General features: G+C 40.2%; 1 protein-coding gene across 2 annotated transcripts in view; it reads left to right on the plus strand.

The window, feature by feature from the left end:
- ADARB2 (adenosine deaminase RNA specific B2 (inactive)) overlaps nucleotides 1-24288 on the plus strand; it is a 328225-nt gene that overhangs the window by 26911 nt on the left and 277026 nt on the right. Inside the window, exon 1 of one of the 2 annotated variants that reach the window (XM_075419721.1) lies at nucleotides 5995-6044. The exons of the other annotated variant lie outside the window; for it this stretch is intronic. Within the exon in view, the coding sequence (XP_075275836.1) occupies nucleotides 6023-6044 (22 nt within the window). The 5' untranslated portion in view covers nucleotides 5995-6022. Of the gene's footprint in view, nucleotides 1-5994; nucleotides 6045-24288 lie in introns of those variants that run through there. 2 annotated transcript variants of the gene reach the window in all.

A 24288-nucleotide genomic window follows, 5' to 3' on the forward strand; every position in this document is an offset into this window, starting at 1 on the left:
TTCATTAAGCCAATGGGTTGACTGAAAGGTAGGTAGCGTGCAATAGTTTGCGAGATCGAGACTTTTCCTATATATTACTGTTGATAAAGTTATAATGATAAGAATAACATCTATAATTAAGTGTTTGATTCTTTATTTACCAGCAGAACATTTGTTCAGCGTATTGCAAATCCTGCATGTGCGGCACAAACAGAAATAAGAAATAGTGTCCAAATTCTGGACGCTTCTCCTTTGCCTGCACGCTGAAACCAGCACATGGGGGCTCTTCAGGTTTGCGCTGAGATACGTGCTCTGTGAGACCTGCTGTCGGGGGGCATCCTTATTCCCCTCCGTGGTGCCCCAGATGCCACTACGGAAACCCAGGTGGAGGATGAGGAGGTCTCCCCATGCACCAGCATCTGCTGGGAGCTGTGGGACACCCCAGCCCAAAGCAGCTCCATCCTTCAGCCGCAGTGTCAGACCCAAGCTTCACTGGGTTTCACGGGCAGTGAAGACAACTGCTTCTGCCACATTGTTCTTTGGGGCCATGAGGTTTTAAGGGAGGAACTGATGGGGTCACAGAGGAAAATTAAGTCCAGTGGAGTCAGTAGATTGCTGTGACTTACATCAGTGCTGCAGTTACCTGTGATTTTCAAGAAGAGGCTCTGACTCTCTTAATTTTCCTATGAGGAGATTTAAACTTTTTTTTTTTACTTTGCTATTTTACTATGTTTTACTATTAATTGCTATTATTCTACCACGTACTAGGTTTGCATATACTCATAGGCAAAACCCTATTTACTTCTAAATTTACTGCTCTCATGATTTAATACCACAACATAGTGCGTGAGGAAAACAAATACATCTATTTGTCTTTTTATATCAGCTCCAGAGTTTTACAGTCCAACCAACCAACAAGGCCCGCAGCAGTCACTTTCCTGTGGAGCAAGAGCAGCTCAGAGTCCACAGCTCACAGTGCTGGGGGGCATGATCCCCTGTACATGGCCCGGTACCCAATTATCCTTGTAACCTGGCTGCTCTGCCTGTTTCCATTGCTGATTACAGGTCCCCCTTACCTTGACATTAGTTTAAAAAAATGTGTGTGACTGGAATGAGCATTTTGTTGCTGTCAAAAAGCTTAGATCAGATGCAGGCAGTTGAGCAGCAGACAGGCAGCATACATGCATCCATAGGTGCCATAATGTGCTTCATTCTTACCTAACCACATGCACAGTCCTGTTAAAATAAATGGGACACTGATGAATTAAAATATGTACATTTCTAACAAGCTGTGTTGGACTGGGGGCTATGGACACACACATTGTTAGCTCAAGTGCGTAGAGCCCTTGTGCATCCAATTAAACATTTTTTTAACCTTTTCTATTCAATAGCATAGCATTTCTTATGCTGCAGTACTAGAAAGCCTGGAACTGCATTTGTTGGCTATTACTGCTAAATCATGCATCATAATTACTTTTAGCCCATTTAAACTTTCGAATTTTGGAGGAAAATGTCTTTTCTTTGCAAAGAACACATTTTGACATTTACGGTGAATTGAAAATCTGGAAGAATGTGTTTCTGTCCTGTCAAGAAACAGTGGTATTGATACTGACAGGAACAAAACATGGCGTGGAGAATAAAATGTATATTTGCCATTTGTAACAGTAGCACAGAATTTCAAAAGTTTTAAACTGAACACTTACAGATATTGCCATATTTGTAAAAAAAGTTGCTGTTGTCAAATCTGTATGTTTTTAGCTGAGAAAACAAGCTCTTCACTGTACTCCATCCAAGCTAAGGTTATGTCTGCATCGTTTTTTCCCATGGCACCTACAGCTTATATAGATGTATCCAAGACAAGTTGTTTGGAGGTTTTTTTGAGTATTTGTGGCAGCGCAGCCCTGGTAACACAATGCTCTAACACAGCCTCGAATATGGGCTGGTCTACGCTTTTTTATTATTATTATTTTATTTTTTTCCTGTTTTTTTCCTTTTTTTTTCTTTTTTTCTTTTTGTCTGAACTCTGTTCTGCTCCAAAGACCTGTGCTGCCACCTGCGATAACTAGTTTAAAGCTAACTGGAGCCTGTCTGTGCTGCAGTGACAGCCGTGGCACTGGGCTAGCATCCACCGCGTCAAATGTGGGACATAGCGCGTCGACGAGGTGAATGCAAAAGCCCCTCATCACAATAAATGATAAAAAAGCAGCTGTTCTCTGGGCTGCAAGCTGGCCAGTGTGCTGCAGGTATCGCTGCATGAAGCCCCAGAAAAGCAGCGTCAAATTAAAGCAAAGAACGGCATCTTTCGATGCCTTGATGAATTTACTCAGCTGCTCGCGCTGCTGCAGGCAGCGTGGCTGCCCCGCCTAATGGAGAAAGGCGAGCAGGACTGGGCAGGTTCATCGCAGTGTTGGAAGCTCACCTTCTGCTTTTTTTGGAGAAGCCATAGGAAAGGTGCAATGCTTGGAGAAAGGCTATGTAGTCTGAGTTTTCCCTTACTGTGTCGTTATGGCCACATACTGCTCTGCCAAACCGATCATCAATAGCTTTGAGAAATTCCAGTGTGTAGCAGGAAACAAATGGAGATGCTTTGTGCATTAGCTGCAGACTCTAGTTATAATCCAGACAACATTTAACTTGCTTCCAGTTTCGTACAAATTAGCTGCTCATCAACTCTGTTATTACACAAACGTGTAGCAGCTGCACTGCAGAAACTGATTACTGCACAACTCCTTCAATTCAACTCTCTTATGCAACCTTCCCATCATTTTACTCAACTGATTAACTCCATCCAATTTTACTATTAATTTAATTTCACTGTTGTCAAAGGCCTCATATAATTTTTCATACGTGTGTATCTTTTGGGCCTGGCTGTGTCTAATACACCCTTAAATCAATTATTTAAAGAACTCTGTTAGGCCTTAATAATTTAAAGTATTATCGTCATGCAGAAAGTATTCATTAAATAGAAATATTTTAGTAGGTATATAAACTGCAAAATCTAATGATTTTGAGACAATATGGGCTGTTCTGCTGGTTCAAAATTTTGTTGTCTACCCCTTCTTGCCATATTCAATAAAAACTGAAGCTAGCTTCTGTGGAAAGCTCAGAAAACAGTAAGTAAATAAATAAACGAAATTAAGACTTGAAGAACTTAGAGTTGATATCTGTACCTAAAAAAGTTACCAGTTACCGTGAAGCTTGTCCCTTAGATCTGACGCATTCTGGATGTGTGCGCTCAGCAGGTGAAAAAAACTTCTTGTGGTTTTCATTTGGAAATTAAATAAAATATGAGTCAGTTCTCTGCACACTTAATTCAGACGTGATTCAGGCTTACAAAACCTGTCAGCCTGGTCATCACTAACCAGTTTATGGGTTGGGATAAATTTTCTTCTCCTTTCCTACTTACTTTCTCTATCCGTATTGCCCATCAGCCACCCAAACAGTATTACATAGCGCCACGTCATCTGGGACAGTTCTTTGCCAGATTCACCAGGTTACATGTTACACCTCCATCATCCATGGAACCTGCTGGTACCAGATCACTGGCTCAAAGGCAGAATGATTTTCTATCTATATATTTAATCCCACCACCAAAAATGAGCCTCAGAGCAGCCTGACCACCAGTGTTATCTATTGCTGTTCTTAAGTAGTGATAGGCCATTCAAATCAGAGGAGGCCCTGGATGATGGAGGATACATGTTGGTGAAAGGGTATGAAAAAGAAGGGCAACAGCTGTATGCAGACACATGAGTTTGCACTGATTTCGTCATAAGGGTCCGTGGGGAAAGGAAAGGACAAATGAAGGAAGAGCTGGGCAGATGTGGTTAATAGGCTTCTGTGGGGAGCATTAAGGTGCTCATCTGACATGCTGAGAGTGAGTCACTGCCAAGAGGCAGAACGCTCTGCACAGAGTGGAAGGGTTGGGTTGCATGTGGTGGGCACTGAGAATGGGAGGGAATATTTGGGGGGAGCTGAGCAGTAAGAAACAGATTTATTGCTAAAAGAAGTGTGCTGTAGCACTGCTTGTATAATTCAGCAGAGCCTTGTCTGCCTAAAGCAAATGCTGAGACTCTTCTCTGAGCCCTCTCAAAATCATCACAGGCTAACAATGGTGTAATAGCCCATGTCAAATGATTGTGCCAACACCCATTTGATACCTCCATTTATGTTAGTCATATATTATAAGGCTAAAGAAAGAACATATAGCTAAACGTTCAGTGTCTTCTGCTTTGAAGTAAATGTCATTGTTTCACATTTGCCTTTTCTGTTGCAGCAGGAGACCTGTACTTAATTGCAACAGTCCATTACTGTGATCTTATCCCATCAAGAGGCCTTTTATTAAATAATGTGAAGAATGTTTTTCCTATAAAGTCTGGCCTCTTGGATGTAACTGATGGCCAGATAAGTTCGAAAGTGGGAGATTTTCCTGGTCCGGTTTTCTGCCAGGATATGCAGCAAAATTGTCATGCGTTTAGAAGTTAATCCTGTCCTTTTACCCCTCTCACCTGCTCTGGAGAAGCAAAAGCTTCCCCAGGCACAAATTTCCAGCTTCTCTAACAAGTCTGGAGACAAGACAAGCTACTGGAGAGAGTCCAGCGGAGGGCTACAAAGATGATGAGGGGACTGGAACATCTGCCCTACGAGGAGAGGCTGAGGGAGCTGGGCTTGTTCAGCCTGAAGAAGAGAAGGCTGCGAGGGGACCTAATAAATGCTTATAAATATCTGAAGGGTGGGTGTCAGGAGGATGGGGCCAAGCTCTTTTCAGTGGTGCCCAGTGACAGGACAAGGGGCAATGGGCACAAACTGAGGCACAGGAAGTTCCGTCTGAACATGAGGAAGAACTTCTTCCCTCTGAGGGTGACGGAGCACTGGAACAGGCTGCCCAGGGACGTTGTGGAGTCTCCTTCTCTGGAGATATTCAAGACCCGCCTGGACAAGGTCCTGTGCAGCCTGCTGTAGGTGACCCTGCTTCAGCAGGAGGGTTGGACTAGATGACCCACAGAGGTCCCTTCCAACCCCTACCATTCTGTGATTCTGTGATTCTCTCTGTGGGCACGACAGCTGTGGTCTGACTGCACAAGACCTCAGGGACAAGTGTGTCTTTTCTGTTTTGTGCTATTTAATGCCTATCAAGACAGGATTCCTGCATTATACTGCAATATAAATAATAATAATAAAGTATGAAGATAATTTCTTAAGTAAATCAGCAAGCAGTCAGTTCTAATACTGTACTGCTATTTGTTTTACTTGCTCTGTGTAGATAAAACCACAGGTGTTCTTTTTTCATATGAAAGGTGACTTATCTATAAAACAAATAAGATGGGCGCCAGCTGCCCAAATTGCTCTCTAATGCTGTTTAAACAGTCTGCTTTGTGTTTTCAGGAGAAAATCTCTTCCTTTTTAAGTCTATAAATGGCAGCATAAGTTCACTTAGGTGTACAATAAATGTTCTGCTTAGAAAAAAAGAATGTTCAAATTACTGAATAGGATAAACAGAGTCTTCTTCATCAAGCACCAGTAACATAGGTCCTGCCCTTAGGAAAGTGCTCATTTGGGATTTTAAGTCATGAATTTGTTGATAAAGCAGGAGATAACAAAGGACCCAGAAATATATCTGAGCACCACTTACAACAATTTGTATAGGACATGAGCCCTCAGTGTCCTCTGTTCTTACCCTGTGACCAATGGAAGAGTTTTGGAAAGCCCGTCTAACTTGAAGGAGAAAGCCGTGACAAAGGCACATGGAAAAGGAGAAGGCTGGTGAAAGGGCTTATGAAATGTTGGAGCCCTCTTGACACGTACAGGGACATCCTAGGGAGTTCACTCTCAGTTACTGTACTGTGTTGCTTTAACCTACAGGCCATACAGATGGATACCAGATTTTAGTTTTCTTCATTCAAAAATCTGTTTCTTTTCCTTTCCAGGCTACTGAATCAGCTCCCTGACCATCCTTTCTTGCTCTTGCATGCCCCCTCCCCAGGCTAAGCAATAGGAGCAGATGAAATGCTGACAACATGTCCGTTGCAGAGGGCAATTTCCAGTCATGGATGACATGTCCATAACAGGTGAATTGTCATTCTCATTTCTGTCTTTGAAATACATTAGTAACTATTAGTCAGTGTTATCACTGGACTCACCTTTGCAGCAGCTGAACTGCTCTGACTGCTCCAGTTTGTCACTGTCTTTGCCCTTTTGCTTGCTCAGCATTTGACATTATGGACGTTGACTTGCCTTGGCCTCTCTCTTATAGGTATAAATTCTGCTATTCTAATCTTCTGGCTTCTTTTCTTATTTCTACTACTTCTGTGCTTATTTAATTTAACAGATCCCCATTTACCCAGGCACAGGTGAGATCCTATCCTCTTTGGGTAGCTTGAATACTGTGAGGGAGTTGTAACCCAAATTCAAAATCTTCTGGCTATTCACATGAGATGCTGAGTATCTCTTTATAGCCCTTGATCTTGTTGTCTGTTTCTTCTTAGAAGGCTGTTCTGCTTTGTTGGAGTATGAAGTGGTAATCTATAAGGAAGGAAAAGAAAAGGAGTGAAGCAGAAGTGGTAGGAAAAGTGATCATCTAAACAGCTGAAATAAAATCGTTCAAAATCATCACCTATTTTCAGTGGTGTCACTAGGCCTGCGATAAAGCATAAAATGGAGATGACTGGGATCAGGTCTTTAGTAATGTCAAGTTTATTAAAGTTTCGTACTTACCAGTTAGAGGGTACATGAAAACTTTTTTCCCACCTCAACCAATAATGAGGATATGATTTGCAGAAAAAGATAATTAAAGATAAAATGAAATTACATTTCAAATAAATTTGGGGGCTGAAAGTTAAAAAATGCTGCTTAGAAGGATCAGGGCATAAAATTCAACAGGAATCAGGATCCCCTTCTCCCCTCCTTGTCCTTGAGGGTTTTGTGTTCCAGGAGCAGTGGAATATAAAGTGATAGAAGTCATACCAAAAGGATGCAAGAAATTTGAAGCTCTTTCTCTCCCCTATGGGCTTGTCTGTTGCCTGCACTCCTAAGTAAATAGCCAGGTCGCAAAGAATTAATCTTGGAGAGGTCAAAAGTACCATCGCATTTGCCAACCAGCCTTTCAGTTCAGAGCACAGATTAAGCAACCACAATAGAGAGGGAGCCTGATGAAATCGATCATTCAGCTTGGGAGAAATCATAATTAGCTTTTCTGTAAAGCTGCTCCACAGGAACGCAGCCTCTGAGGCTCCCCGAGACTGTGACAGATCTCTGGGAATCTGGTTTTCATAGCGCTTTTGGAATTCAGCTCTTGTCTGTTGCATTATGTGCACGAGGTGGGCGAGTCCTTCTCCCCACGGTGCTGGCAGGCAGGGTGGAAAGGTCATGTTCTCACATAGTCACCGCTCAAAGACTTGGTCCAGTTTCCTTTCCCCAGACATAGCCCCCTACTATGCCATGAACAGCAAGGCAGGGAAACAGCAAGAGAACCAAGAAAGAGGCCACTTTTAGCTGCTTCCCAAATCTTGGTTAGCTGTTCTCCTGCTACATTATTCCTAAGCGTGTGTTTGTAACTGGATGTGAGAAGAAAATATACTGGTGCTCAGTGCAATATGTGGCAGACTCTCACTCCTGCACCTGCAACAGTTGCTCTCTTCAGCCCTCCTGGAATAAAAAAAAATTATTTCTTGCAAAGTCGCTTATGCTTGCCTCTAACTTTATTGTAACAGAGACTGACCTTTTAAACCACTGAGCCTATAGAGGGCTAAATTATAGACTTTACCTCCCTAGATGCTCCTTAGATGTCATAATGAAGGAAGTTTACAGTGGGAAAGTGAATGAAGCAAGCATGTTTTTAACCATATGGTAATTATCTGCTATCCGTGCAAAAGACATAAAGCATTGTTTACCGGATGTGAAAAGAGCATCTGAGAAGGGATTCCCTGGAGAGGGAGTAAGGGAGATTTGGCACAGTGGCTGCTCTTCAGATGGCTTGTAATAGGCCCTATAAATTTGGAATATGCTATTGTTAATCAGTGGAGATTGGAGATGCTTGGCACATAATGTTTAAGGGGCAGGTGATTGTCTTGCCAAGCAGACATTTTTTTAAATCTCTAATTGAATTATGCAAATGCATAATTGTTGGTTGAGCTTTTAAAGTAAGAATAAAGAAAAATGTGTAAAACGACATCCTTAATTCTTTTATATCAGTGGCACATCATTAAATAAGAAGGAAAAATTACTCTGGCAGTGGAGTTATTCTAAGACCAATAAGCTGTAGGCTGTGTTCACACTCTTAAATAGGTACAATTTAGTCTGAATTCTCTTTTCTTGCTTCCAGTACCTAAGTAATATATTCTTTGCTGGTTAAAAAAGGAGAGTGAAGGAGAGAAAGGAGAACGTGTAATGGTTATAACTGTAACCACACAAGATTGCAAATCATTTGATTTTCGGTACATTAAGCTATTCAGAATAATTGCCAAGGTTCATTTGCACAAATCTACTTAAACTGCTTTACCACTTTAATACTAAGAAAATTGATTGTGAAAATCCAGCCAAATCATTTGCACTGCAGTGGCTGAGTCTGATGCACACTTACACTCCCTTAAAACTGCCCAGTAGTGCACAGAGAGATTCAGCTTCAGACACGCGCAAAACTGAGTTAGTTTTTGCTGAAAACCGACCTACTAAGTGCTGAGTAAAGAATGTTCATTTCATTATTTTATTTTTTTTAATTTATTGTTTTCAGCTTTAGTCATAAAATCAGCATTTTTTTTGTCTGTTCTGAATGGTGAAAATAACCACTATATAGATAACACTTCTTAGGAAACTTTTTGAGGTGATGCACATACATGTGGCAGAAAAAGCACTGCATTTTGGATTAGGAACGTGTTTCTTCAGTCCCCACGTAATTTTTCATTTGTATTTCTCAAAAACCTTGTTTACTGAAGAAGGAAAAAGATGTGTTAGTCGCTTATATTTAGTACTTGGTATTCAGAATTTTTCCAGGCTGAGCATGCCAAGTTTAAGCAGTGAGACCTTCAGGTGGAGATTTCAGAGCAGTAAAATGAGAAGCTGAGTTGTGTAGATGGAAGGAGCTCATGAATAAGAACGTAGGAGATATGAAGAAACAGGCTAAGCCATGAAAGGATGTAAAGAAAATGATGTGAAGAAAATGGAGATAAGATCCTAGGAGTGTGGTGCTTAGAGGAGAAAAGAATGAGCCAGACAAGAAGGATTTAAAGGAGCAAAGCTAGGAAACCTACGGGAAGGCAGGATGCTGTGACTGACAGGTTCAAAAGCAGCAACAAGGAAAAACTCATACAACCCCACCCCACTCCTTTTCATCACGACTGTACGCTGTCCTTCAGTGACTCCGAAAGATGTAGGAACTGAGCCTTGAAGTCCTTACTTATATGAGAAGTCCTTTGATATCTGTCAGACTTGCAGTTGGGTTACTCACTTGAGTAGGTGTTTCAAGGAGTAAGTCCTTAAGGTGTAAATTTTTCACGGCAGGGTTACTATCTTTCAAACCAAGCTCTAAGCCAAGTGCACATTTATGGTGCCATTCAAATGAAAAACAATAATATGTGATGTAGTCTGAATATTATACTTAATGAGCTATATTTTCTTTTAAAATGAGGCTACAGACTATAGCCAGAACATTATGCTGCTGTAAATTTCCTGAGACTTTATTCTAAACACCTCAGTCTATAAAAGTCAATGACTCACAGAGTAGACATAATCTGAGAGAAACTTTGACCTTTTACGTAATAACAGCCTTGCAGCCTGTCATGTCAATGCTCTGCTTCCTCTGAGTATACTCTGAAGGTCTGCGTAAAATAATCGTTACAGCAATTTCCATCTGGAACCTGCATTTTAATAATTCTATAATTATATTTAAGCAGTAATCTCCTTTATGTGATGCCTTTTTTGCATTGTTACTCAATGGCCCACACCATTGTTCACCCCTTAACTCAGAGCAATCCACCTTGTAGGGCTTGAGGAAGCAGGTTGAGAGAAGTGAGATGGAGCTGTTGTTGTTGTTTGTCAATGACTGTCAGAGCAAATGGGATGTCTTTGCTTAAAGGTGACAAAAAATACTATTTCACTGATATATCTGGTTATAGTGTATTCAAGCCTAACGGTACTCAAAGCGTTCTAGTTCTCACTGCATGTCAAACCCTGCCATTCACAGCATTTTCGGTACACAGAGGCTGAGCTCAGGTGACGTTTCTTATTACTCGAGAGGAGAGCTGGGATGTGTTTATGTCTATGAATTATCCCTCCTTATTTTCCTCGTGTCTGAGTTTTGCTTGATAGATGCAAGAATATGATACCTGTCCTAAATTCTCAAGTTGTTAATTTTTCTTCTCCTACCTTTCCCGCATTGTAGAGTTTGTTCTGCTCTCAGGTGAAAACGGTGTATGTGAACTTCAGGACTTCACAGAAAGAGCTTTTGGGTATTTGATGCTGGTGCTTATGTTTATGTGATGGAAAAAGCAACCCTTGGTTACAGCAGGAGTAACCATGGCAGAGAAGCTGTGATGATTCGCCAAAGAATTTTGCCCTTTACCTTTCTTAATCCCAACAGTCAGAAGCCAGCACTCCTCTGATATCAGGGTGTATACAGTAGACACTGATAAAATTGACTTTTGGTTACTAAGATGTCATTCAACAGGAGACGAAAACGAATTTCTGTGACTATTTATATTGAAGTCCTTGGGTGTCTTGAAAGTGCTTTGTGTGAGACCAGGCTTTGAATGCTTTTCTAGAAGGTCGGGCAAGCAGCTTACTGTGACCTTCATGTTGGAGAAAATCTTGCGCTGGTAAACAGTTACCTCTTTCTTATCAGGGATCTGTGAATGCATCCACTCAAAAAGTAATTAAATAAATAACTCATGCAAAAATACAGGTTGAGCCCTCCAAACATACTGAGCAATCCTTGCTAATTCCCTGAGTTGGGGGTGGGGGGAGGTAAAGGAGGAGGGGAGAAGGGGAAATAAAGGAATTAAAAAATAGGTAAATGAATTATTTTGAATTATTACTCCCCTGAAAAAGTTTCAATATATTGTTTTGGCTGCATTTGCTTGTTTTTCAGAAGCACCTCAAATTGTGCTAAACTTTTCTTCCTGTACTGGGTTACGTATTTTGCTTTATTCATAATAGTGTCCTGTATTCAGCAAAAAAAAAAAAATACCAATAATGTTTTGCTTTGCTGCAGAGGGGAGACACAAAAAAGCATTGTGAATAGTTTTTTCTTCTGATTTATCTACTGAACAAACCATTGAACTGAGCACAGTTCTACATACAATCTTGTGGTTTCCAGCATGCCATCTCTTTTGTATTTGGTAGAAGAGAGTGCAAGAAGATAGGAACTAATGCATGATTCCTGCATAAAGAAAGAAAGCTCCATGAGGAGGGAACGAAGATCTCGGGTAGACTTGTTATTGTTGCACACTCAGATATCTATGTTTACTTCACTGTAGGCAAGATGTGAGCTCCAACAAGCAAATATGTGGTAAGCATTCATGGTCTTTGCAGTTCTTCAAGTGACTTGAGATTGGATTCAGTACTGTCCAGCCTGGTGACTGGTGCTGGTTTGAGGTTGATATAGAATAAAGTGGACAACCAAGAGTAATGTTTATTACCTATCCTAATTCTAAGATGCTAAGGCTGAAACATGTGGGAAAACTGTGTCAGGCGTATCCTGGAAAGTATGTGATTTGTCAGGCTGTGTAACGCTGATGGTGTGGTCCGGCACAGGACATACAGACTGCACTTCTTTCATGTATCTAGGCAAGAAGTGCTTGAGCTGTACTTCATTGAAACTTCCTTTGTCTGTATTCTGCTTGTTACTTTCCTGTGTCTTTTATTCATGCTGTCTGATTCATTTGGTGTTTACTGAATCCCACGGGTTCACTGAGAACTTTTTTACTAGCTTTGAATCTCAGTCTAGTACTTGATTTTTATCTTAAGTCAAAAATTCAAGATAATATTGTAGTCCTTGAATCTCTACTATCAAATACAACTGTCTGACTTTTGACTGACTTTATGGATATTGCTGGTTCTCTGAAGTTCATTGTTACTTTCATTTTGATTTCGGTGAAACTGACGTGCAAAGTACCTGCTTAAAATTAAGCATGCACTTGTTTGTGAAAAGAGGAAATTTAGCAGGTATGGCTATGCAGTTAGGTACAAATTACTGTGATGTCTGATCTTTCTATTTTATAACCTTCTTCGCAAAGAAATTGCTTCTTTCTCTTATCGTTTAACAGACTAACAACAGAAAGATTTTATCTTTCCCCATGCGGACCTCACTTGGGTTTTTCCCTGTGTATTCTTGAACACTATTTTGACCTCTAAATGGTGATGTACACGGGCTAGAAACATTTATCTTGTAAAGTTCTAACCTTCAGGTTCCATCCAGATCATCAAATAGGAAAGTGAAAAATGCGTACAAAATGTTTAATTCTGCTTTGCAATGCAGAGGATTCAGGAAATTGGCAAAAATAATTGCAGGAGGTTTTATTTTATGTCTCAAATGAATAAGCCTGACTTTGGGATGTTTGTACTCTTTTTTTTCCTGTAGAAAGACCAAGTGGCTGAAAATACTGGATGGAAATGATGGGATTTTGTTTTGCAGTAGTACAAGTCTAGTGTGTTTTTTGAATGTGAATGTGGTCTCATTGGCAGGGTTTGGACACAGATGTGTGGCATTAACATAGTGGATAATTGGATATTGCAAATGAATTACCCAAATGTGGTGACTAACAGGATAATGTCACTAGCTGATGTATTCAACACTCCTTTAAGAAGGGAAAAGAAAACAGTTATAAGAATAAACGTGCCTCTTTACATATGGATTATTTTTTAATCGATAACAGTCTAAATTATGCAATTCACTGTATTTATGTATGCACATATATTCTTAAATGTTGAATATATCCACACAGCAATATACGTGTATATAGAGAGAGATATGCTCCTATATATACCCTGTTATAGTAGATGTTTGATATATATTAAAATAACAGATTCTACCAGAGGGCCTTGGCACATTAAGAAAAAGGTTGATCTTGTGGCACAATGCCTGGGAAACTCCCATTACATCTGTAAGAGTTATGATGACAATGTTTAGATAAATAAATCAAAAAGCCAAAAGAGTGGAAAATTGGGAGATCCAGCTATCAAGAATCTTATATATCATCATGGATACTAAGCGGGGAGATGCACTGATCTTGCAAGTTGAAAATCTAAACATGATTTCTTCCCTCCACTTTTTTTAATCTTTAGTTGCCTTTTTTTTTTTTCTCCCTGCACCCATAGTACGTAGTTGTCTGTCTTGTTCACTTCAATCCCTTGTTTCATACAAAACTACACTAGAGGAAGAAACATTTTGAATTTTTTCCAGTAAAATACTGTTGTGTACTGTGTTTGGTACAGATTTTTTTCCATGTTTTGTTTTTCTTCTAACTAAAATTAAGTATCATGGTGAGATATCCTTTCAGGTCCCACTCAAAACTGAATTCTTTCCTCTCTGAATCTTTATTTGCAGAGTATTAGGCATTTTCTTTTCTAAATAAGCCAAGGCTTCCAAAAGCATCATTGTCAATTTCAAAAATGGTTAAAACACAGCATAGTATCTGAGTTCATATAGTGTGGCCAGCGTCCTGTTTCTTATTTGGCTACTGTACCTTCAATGAATAGTTCTGGTTAATATTTTGAGGGATGTTTAAGGAATCAGATATCCTGCGATTCTTGTAATTTTTTTCTTTGAATTTTTAGCTCTGGAAATAATTTTCTGTTCATCACTGTAGGTACAAAAATTGCTTGGTCTGCATTGTCCAAATGTAAAATAACTTTTCTTGTCACCATTACTGTCAGCAGAATTAACATGTTTCCTAGGGTATTTGACTGTTCTGCTGATACCTTATAATCTGTAGGCAGCCTAGGTAAAACTTAAAGATATTCTCTTGTAATAATTTTAATAAAAATAAGTACACAGCACTTTCAGTGGTCTCATTTCAGGCATCACAGTTTGGTTTATTTAAGCCAGCAAACAAATCAGGTATTACCTTGGTCGTTATTGTTTGCAGCATTTAATGTAGGGGGGGGTCTATTTAATGTGGAATTTTAGATCAAAACAATGTCGTTGATGATATCAAATTAAATTCTCTTTCATTTTTTGAAAAATTAAAATATTCTTTTACAAAAATGTCAAGTTTTCTTGCTGAACTATGCTTCAAAAATAAATTCAGAAAATAGATAAATTGCATTTCTATCATCCTGAAAATGTTGCACAATATTGGGCATAAAGGTCACAACATTTTTAACTATTTGAATTCATAAGATGTAGAAGGCAGACTAAATCTATCAAAGGACTTGCTCCTGGCTGACTTATGTACACCAGATGGATGTACATGCTGTTACACTAATTTTAATGGGTTTGCCTTAAAAGGTATCTACTTAGGTGTGCCAAAGATCTAACATTCATATGCAATAGGAAAAGCATAATGTTTTACATCTGGGGTTCTGTGAGGAAGAAGGCAATAGTAATGAAAACCTGTTAGGCACAAGAAAGGGGTTTTAAAGGCATGTGGGCTGTAAAAATTCACGTGTTATTATGAAAACCATCTTTTGTAAAAAGCAAAACCTTGCAAAACAACTTCCCTTAGAGATTTTTAAAACTAAGTCAATAATTGGCTTAAGAAAACAGTTACATCCCTGTGTATTAATAAAGGAAGTTTCCATCAGTACATATACATGGCTTAAAATGGAAATTTAAGACATGACACAAAATAATGGTTTTGTTTATTCCAGACTGTATATATGTATTACTCTGTGTGTAGTTGTATTGCTTACACACTGTTAGAGAGTGCCAATGCTGATCTCATGAAGAATCAAATTTTGCACTTTCCTTCAACGTGAGGAAGCTGAAACATAAATTATAGCTGAACTCTAACCCCCCAAAACATGGAAAACAGACTGCTGCTGTTTCCTTAGTTACAACAGGTTTACAGATTCAGCACACTGAATCTTTAAAATGATGTCTGGACACCTTTGCTCAACCTGTGATTCATGACCACAAGTTTTGTGTGTGTGTAGGAGTAACAGAAGCAGCAGTGTCTGTGGACATTCTGCTTCTCCCGTACCACCTCTCCCCATCTCTCCACTGTGAAGCCCTTGATTTTGCATTTTATTTTATGAGCAGAAGCCTGGTTTTGAGGAAACCATGGAAAAAGGCTAAGTATTACCAGAACCATTGTAATGATATTTGTGAAAATATGCTAAATTTTGAGATGGGCAGCATAATCTGAGGTATAGATGTGTAAGTTAGGACCTGATTTACGCTCATTTCTGGCTTGGACACAGAGTTTGATTATGAATCATTTTGTTCCTTTTTCCCCCTCTCTCCTTGAGTCTGTTCTGATTTCGCCGTTACCTGCATGGATCAAGGACTAGCCTTTTTTTGTCTTTATACTGGCCCTAATACTGTTTGAAGCTTCTAGATTAAGTCATAATATAAAATAATAAAAGACACATTATAAAACTCAAATGGAAATTAAAACATGTTTCAGTCTTGGGGGGAGGGGAGAAGTGTTTGAGGAGTGGAAGTGAAAAACATGATCAGAATGATCAAATTTCATCTTAAGCCATACTTGACCCTTTCATCACAACCATCAATTTAAAAACAGTTTTAAATATAACTTAGCTGTGACTTGATAATATGCTATGGGAGCTTTGCAGTCTCAGAAATACAGAAGAGCCCTATTGATTAGTTTTATCGTGTAATACAGAAGCTGCCTAATCCCTCAAAATGTGCTTAACCAAGAAGGGGAAGCAGTGTTGCATGCTGGAAATGTCACCATGAAATGAGAACCATTAGCACAGCGTTCTGACACATGTCTTGAGGAGCGACAGCAACTGCCGCCACGCTGCCAAGGCCATCGTTTTAAAGGGTGTTGCTGAGTTCAAGACAGGCACATAGGTTCAAAGCGTGTCTATGTGGAAATGAACAGGAAAGAATTCACTGCTGGTTAGTCAAGAGGCAGCAATCCGCATAGCTGTCATTAGGGATTAGGAAAGTACGGTGTCATCCTGAGAAGACGTATTTCTCAAACTCTGGAAAGTCTGCGTCCTTTCCTGGGACACGTATCTGCTCCATCCAACTTCCTTCTTTGCCTTCTCCCCAAATCGAAAGCGATCCAGGTTTTCATAGAGAAAATCACAGCCAGCCACTTATATTCTCCATCTTGCCCCCAAAATCTCAGCTGTTGTTGACCATTAGAAGCAGTATGCAGTTCCCTGAAAAAATACAATTCTACCAAAATACAACCTTAAACGCCATCTGCCTTTGAGGGACTGAGCAGCCACTGTCTAAAACTTCGCAGTTTTTTGAGCTAAATGGTGTTTTGGAAGACAGCAGTTTGAAAACACTGCTGTTAGTAATATTTGCTGTCCTCTAAACTACATACGATTATCATCTATTTGATCAAAGTAAATATTTAAGGAAAAAAATACAGAAATAAAGTACTGACTTTCGGCTCTATAGCTCTTATTTAAAGGAAGAAAGTCGATAGATGGGAATGATTGGACTTGGCACTTAATTTTTTTTTCTAGTTCATCAGTGCATTTAAGTCTGTCTAAAATAGAGGATGAGACAGATTTGCTCTTCATGGCATGAGAAAATCCAGATTTTTTTCAAAAATTCCTTGCAAAGACTATTCATTTTTGTCACCGTAAAGAGGGGAGGAGATATTACATGCTTTTTAATATGGTGCAATCAATTTCTTGTCTGATGTTGGTAAAGGCAGGATACTAAGTCTGATTGGCAGAAGAAACCCTAGGGCTCGCCACTAAAGATGGCCATTATCATTTATTAAGCAGGTGTTGAAATGAATTGGTCTTTTATCGTAATGCAGATTTACAGTGCATTAGGCAATCCATTTTTCAATTTAGTGTACTGCCTCTGATAAATTAACAGATGTCGATTGATTTTTTTTCCTTCAGTCCCCCTGTTTACACCTGACAGCCAGTGCTTTATAGCTGAGCAGTTATTTGAAGTTATAAACATTATAATTAGCAATTTTTTAATTAGGCTGACAATTAACAGGAGATTTGCAAAGCTGCTAATTTGACATGTCATACTCTCCACAGTGTTTATGTTAACCACTACTTGAGTGAATTCAATTGAACAGAACTACGGTGTCTGAAAAATCAATCTCAGAAGAACCCTTTTCCCCACTTGGCTAACATTATGGCACTTCAGGCAGAGAAGTGGGACTTCAATGAAATTTTACAATATGACAATTCCAACAATTGAAGTTTAAACAATGAGCCCATGTTAACTCAGAGATGCAATTAAACATGACGTGCCAAACACGGGCATGTTCTGGGCTCTTTTACTACTGCTAGGCTTTAAGGTTTTTGTTTTTCAAGGAAAAAAAAATAAAAAGAAAATATGTCATTCTAGTCGGTGCCTGTGTGGTCATTGATGAAATCTGTGTAGCTTTTCCAGCAGATTTCTGCGTGTACCAGTACAAACTGGAGTGGCATGAATCGAAGTGTTACAGCAGTCCTGCTGCAGCAGATGGCAATTCCCTGGCGCTTTCCATTAATCTGACCTTCCTCTCAGGTGGTACAAAATGCCCTTCTTTCGGATTGAATTTTCTCTGGGAGCATTATCCACTGAATGCTATTGACAGTCCTGACACAGAGAAGGCTGGGTGGACACAAGGCAATAAGTGGGTCGGAGTGCTCAGCAAGAGAGAGGAGCTTGGGTATGGAAAGAGACAACTGGTAAAAAGTTACCTGCTGACATCAGGGTTAAGATAAATTGGTGGGGCAGCCTGAGAAAACATGTTTCTGGCTGGCTGCAGTTGAAAGGACCAGAAGTGATGTGTTCTTAGGTCACTTCTGTGAATTAAGTTACTTAATCACATCCACTTTGTGAGGGAAACAAGGCTAGCTTTTAAATGCAAATGGACTTGATTCTCACTGATAGAGCTCGCTGCCTTGAAGAACATGATATAGGCGTTTTCTTACTTCATTTCAGGATTTTTTTTTCCATCAAGTCATGCACTTTCGTCAGGTATCTGCTGCTTTTGTATTCGATTTCTGAATTGGCTTCTCATTCTCTCCACGTGATGGCTCATCTGATGGAAGCACCGTTAGCCCTTAAACTAGAACACGGTAACAATAAAAAGAAAGAAAAAAGATTGCAGCCTCTTGCACACCTTTTTAAAATCCGTCTTCTGCATCCATCAAAAGATGTTCACACCGCTTCCCATGTTAGCCTTTCTTCTCTGAGATTCTCGCTTGTTATGGCAGCAAGATGCATCCCCAACTTGACTGGTGGTGTAGTACCAGGAGGAATCAGGATGCACGGAAATCACCGCTCTCCAAAATACTCCCAACAGGAGCTCAAAAGAAGATATAGACACAAAGTTATTGAAACCTTTCATTCTACTGATATTAATACTCCATGTATGCATGATTTTAGTCATTTTCTGAACTCGCCTGCTTCCTAGGAGCTGCATGAGGATGAACGAGGTGAGGTGCTTACTCAGATTTCACTCCAGTCCAATAGGAAGATAAAGAAAAGGGCTTATTTAAAGGGTGATCTCAATAAAGGTCTCAGGAGTTGATTCAATATGGCAAAATACTTTGTGTATACATCATCTCTGATGCAGGATTTAATAGGCAAATAGTATCCTGCTTAAATTAAAAACAAGGTCCCTGATGGTGACATGGCATTGTATTAATTTCTTTTGGATGGTGTCTTGCGTGAAGTCACTGAGGGACAGATCCTTGGCTGGTACAGATTGTCACAGAATCTGCCTGTGAAATTCCTGTTTTCTCACACAGAGTTAATCATTTCATTTTCCATTTCCTTTCAGTGATTAAATAGACACAATTTTGGGTTCACAACCCAGTATGTTTTATAACTTAGAAAACTTAAATGCCAATTTCTTTCTGGAGGAATTAGACAAAGAGTATCTTGAAATGGGTTTATCAGAGGAAATGAATCGATACCAAATGAGTTATAATTAAATACGTGAAGCTCTGGTGCTAGCATCTTGCTATTTTTGAGCTCAAACAGTTCCAATTAGTTAGACGGATAATACCATGTTTGACATGAGGTATATTGAAGAATCCAGCTACTACTTGTTTTGTGTAAAATCCTAGTTGCTCATTTCAAACAGTGAGTAAGATACTGCTGCCAAGGAGTGCTATTAATGGGTGACGTACCCAGTTCCCTGTGGGACCAACACCCACCCCCAAAACAGCAATTCTCTTCTGAGAATGAGTCAGAAACAAAGTATTTAATCACGACTAGCATTCACTGCAGAGCTCATCTTCCTTACGTTGACTGGGCAGGGAAGAGAGAAAGTTCTGGATTATGAACATGTCCTTGGGAAAGTAACAATCAAGGAGAACTCAAGAAATGAGTAGGAGGAGCCTTTCACAGGGAGATTTTTGAAAAGGGAGAAGAGAGGGGAGGATTACAAAGGCAAATGCAGGGTCCTGCACCTGGGGGTGAACAACCCCATGCACCAGTACAGGCTTGGGGTAGACCTGCTGGAGAGCAGCTCTGCGGAGAGGGACCTGGGTGTCCTGGTGGACGACAGGTTAACCATGAGCCAGAAGTGTGCCCTGGCTGCCAAGAAAGCCAATGGGATCCTGGGGTGCATCAAGAAGAGTGTGGCCAGCAGGACGAGGGAGGTTCTCCTTCACCTCTACACAGCCCTGGTGAGGCCTCATCTGGAGTACTGTGTCCAGTTCTGGGCTCCCCAGTTCAAGAAAGATGAAGAGCTACTGGAGAGAGTCCAGCGGAGGGCTACAAGGATGATGAGGGGGCTGGAACATCTGCCCTACGAGGAGAGGCTGAGGGAGCTGGGCTTGTTCAGCCTGAAGAAGAGAAGGCTGCGAGGGGACCTAATAAATGCTTATAAATATCTGAAGGGTGGGTGTCAGGAGGATGGGGCTAAGCTCTTTTCAGTGGTGCCCAGTGACAGGACAAGGGGCAATGGGCACAAACTGAGGCACAGGAAGTTCCGTCTGAACATGAGGAAGAACTTCTTCCCTCTGAGGGTGACGGAGCACTGGAACAGGCTGCCCAGGGAGGTTGTGGAGTCTCCTTCTCTGGAGATATTCAAGACCCACCTGGACAAGGTGCTGTGCAGCCTGCTGTAGGTGACCCTGCTTTGGCAGGAGGGTTGGACTAGATGACCTACAGAGGTCCCTTCCAACCCCTACTATTCTGTGATTCTGTGATTCTGTGATGTTGTTTAAAACCTCGACTTTCAACTGGATTTTCGTCATCAAAAAGCTGAGATACACAAAAGAGAGACCACTGTGGTAGATAAACAGATTTCTAGAGAAGATTCATACAGGTCACAACTGAATCAGGGAGAAAAAGTTCATCTCAGGAGAAAGTGGAGAGGGGGAAGGGATAAAGGTGGACCCTGAGGAAAGTTATTAAGGTGGGAGAAGTTAGTTCTAGGCAGTAATTGCAGAAAAAAAAGAAAAAGTACTCATCGCTGCCAGCATGGGAGACAGGATCACGGTTTGAGGAGATCTGTAGGCGATGCAGGCTACAGGGGTTGTACACATGGCACTGACAGGCTTCATCCCATCAGGGGAGCAAACCCTACAGCCAGGATGAAACTGCACATCATAGGGGAAAATAAACCTTTGCCATAAAGTCCAATAAAATGGATAGTTTGTGAGAGGTGTGGGAGAGGGTTTAACTCCTCAAAGCAAACTGGTTAATATTGTCACAGCCTTTTGAAACTCTTGCATCATGTCAAGAAGGCCCCATCCTGTTAGGAAAAAAGAGACAAAGGAGACACTCTGCTAATGAATATCCCAGAAAAGGACATGAACAACACTCTAATTGAGAAAACTATTTATTTTGAGCTGTTTATTTAAGCACAGGAGGATTCCTAATGGAGCCATCAGACCTCACTCATTGGCTAATAGTTTAATTAGGCCCATCTGGTGGAGGCTGTGGAGAGAACTGTCCCAGCTCTCATATTGGCAGAGAGGTAATTTGTCATCCCGTGGCCCAGTGACTGGCACGCAAACATCTCTAAAGCCAAACAGAAGCTCAGCAATCTGTCTCACATGAGAATAGCTGAGAGCTATTGGAGGTGTTTGTGTGGTTCACCTTGGCACACCGAGGAGAAATGACACTATTGCACAGTATCCTTGAGACAACCTCGGCAGAGAAATTCAGGCAGAGTCCTTGAAAGTCAAATCAAGCTTGCCACTGTCATCCGAACCAAATACAGGGAAAATTTTTTCCTCCTTTTTTTCCAACATCCCCTCTTCTGTGTCCTTACAATAAAACAATATGGTGAGGATGTTTTGTGTTAGTCTCTGTTCAGGAGCATCTGCACTTCAGATATAAATTTCACTCCTACAAAATCTTGGAACAGAAGAATTTCCCTTGACTTGCTGTTTTTAAGAAATCCTGTTTCTCAAGACTATATCAAGTGGTGGAGCTGCAAATAGAGAACAGCACTGCAGAGACTTCACACAACTGTAACCACTCTGTAAGCTGAGTAAGTAGATACAACTGTGGGTTAATTCATCTAAAGAAGGAAAATACTTCAAAATTCTAGCAGCAACTGCCTTAAAAGTCGGAATCAATGTTTTCGTCACAGTCTAGTGTTACTATTGGTACTAGTGTTAGAAGATGTTAAAACCACCACTGCCTCTTTTAGGGTAATACTTGAGAAAACATGGGATAACATACCAACAAAAGTTGTATCTCACATTTGTTTATCCAGTAGTATTTATGTGGAACATTTTCTTATTCTTCACTCTAGTATAACCCACTGCCTTTTCCAAAGCCCCAAAAGCCCTTAATATGTCAAATATTTTATCAGCTTTTTTTTACAGGCTCATACTGTCAGTGCTGACTAAACTAAAAGAAGCAAAAAGCTTGTGCAATGCAAACATGGCAGTTTCTACTATAAATGACACTTAAAGAGTCTGAGTAGCCTCAGAAGAGGCATCATAGCTTAAAAAAACATCTGTAAGACAATAAATCACTCAGCTTTATACATGTCAGGTACCTAACTATACCTTAAGAAGCAAAAGCTAGAGACAACACAGAGATTAAAAGGAACTGATATTTAAGAACTAAAAGCATCTGAAGTGAATGTTTCAATTAATCTCATGGACAAACAGTCCATTGTGATCTCTTGATCTTAAAATATTAGTATCATTGAATTATTTTCTGTGCCTGGCAATATTCACCATTCTTTTCTCAGTGTATCTGAATACTCCTTTTTATTACAGGATTTTTTCATGAGCTAGACATTGCTGAACCAAAATGCTATGTTTGAATACCATAAATTGAGCTTTGAGCAACCTGATCTAGTGAAAGATGTTCCTGCCCATGGCAGGAGGTTGGACTAGATAATCTTTGAAGGTCCCTTCCAACCCAAACTATTCTATGATTCTGTGATTCTCATCTTGCCTGGTTGTGCATGCTAGTGCAGATGTAGTCGTATGTTTATACTTTATAGATGCTAATTTCTGTGTATCATTCTTACAAAGCATAGACACATTGTAAAATTAACGCAAGTGAGTTCAAAGAGTTTCAGTCTATGGTTTCAAACCTAGGAAATAATGCAGTTTACTAAAATTCTGCCAGTCTAGTTGCCCCATTAATTAATTTTGCTTCATATGCAAGTACAAGCATCATTAGCTTGTATCATTTTTAGCAACATCCCGAAAGAATCAGCAAGTCAGTTCTGTGCTCAGCCCAATAAACTGTCAACACAATTTTACGGGCAAAGCTAACTTGCGCAGTGCAAATATTTACCAAGAGATTATCTGTTCTTAAAACAAAGTCACTAATCCAGGTTGTTTTTTCCAGACATAATTCTGAACATGTATATTGAGCGAGCTAAAAGCATAGTAACAAAAATGTGTTGCAATGTAAGAGCTTCATGATCACCTGCTGCCTTCAGCCAAATCTCTTTTGAAAGCTCATTGTTGTGTGTCTTGCTGCATCGTGAATTCTGCTTTGCTTACAAAAGTGGAGGAGACAGTGGATAAAGTGAAAACATTTTCACTATTTATATATGCACTTGACTAGTATTACCTGGTATTTTTGACTCCGACTGATCAGTTTTCTCCTCACTCACCTGTCTCACTTGTCAACACCATATGGGACGGGTGACAGTCTTGTTCTTGTTCCTTGTATTTCAGCTAAAATCCGATGTGTTTTATGTATGAAGTGTCTAGTTTTGGTCTTGTATTGCTTCTTCTATGATACAAATACTTCATAATAAATGCTACTGAAATTACTCAGCAGCATGCCTACTTGCTACTGGAAAAGCACAAGAGTGCCTCATGTAGTTTGCAAAATTTGGAAAAAATTTGACCTGCCATCATCTATTCCAGTAAAGATGACATACAAAAATGAGGCCCTGGAGATGAGGGCAGCCTGAAGCTACAGTATGGAGCTACATGGACCACAACAGCCACATCCCTCCCTGCTTGGATGGTGCAGGAGTGGCTTTCCAAAGGAGTGTTTTCCACGGGAGTTGCACCACTGAGTCATAGTGCCTCAAGGAGAGGTAAACAGGATGGGTGCCCAAGACACGGGACTGCCCAGCTGCCCATCCTGGGGGGGAATGGAGTGGCTGCCTAACACACACAGCGAAGGGCAAAAATGATAGTGGGATAACAGGTTAGTCTGCTGTGACCCAGAGCAAAGTGCTGGATTACTTCAGGGAACCCCGAAGTAAATTAAAGGGATATTTTTCCTGTGAAGAATGAGAAAAAAAGATATCAAAGGTTTATTCACTCTTATATGTTAGAAAAAGGCAATCCAACAGGAAAAAGCTCAAGGTATCAATTTGTCTTTGTGGAAGACTGTGTGGTTATTTATCTTATTTAATTATGCTTCAAAAGGAACATGGTGCTGCAATAAATAACATTAGGCAACAATAAAGGGAACAGCACAGAGAGCTGACTGTAGCATGTTCCCCTCACCCTCTTCATTTTAACCTCCATAAAAGTGTGTTTTTTTCCGTGTTGTTTGAGATATTCAAGACTCTGATATTTCTGGAAGCAAGTGAAGCACAGCTGCTCGCTGATTAAGGGGATACAGGAGATGGCAGGATTACATTAGTAAGATGCATGTGCTGCCTCTCAGGGACCAGCAAGTTCCCAAATTTAGTGCCAGATACACACACATAGATTCACCTGAGCACTGCTAAAAATGTTGCACTTCCACCAAAGCCTGAGCAGAGTTTGTTATTACTTGTGTAGTAGAGAAAAAACATAAAATTCCTTGATGAGGAT

The sequence above is a fragment of the Opisthocomus hoazin genome, chromosome 4, assembly GCF_030867145.1.
Source record: "Opisthocomus hoazin isolate bOpiHoa1 chromosome 4, bOpiHoa1.hap1, whole genome shotgun sequence".
NCBI classification, from domain to species: Eukaryota; Metazoa; Chordata; class Aves; order Opisthocomiformes; family Opisthocomidae; genus Opisthocomus; species Opisthocomus hoazin.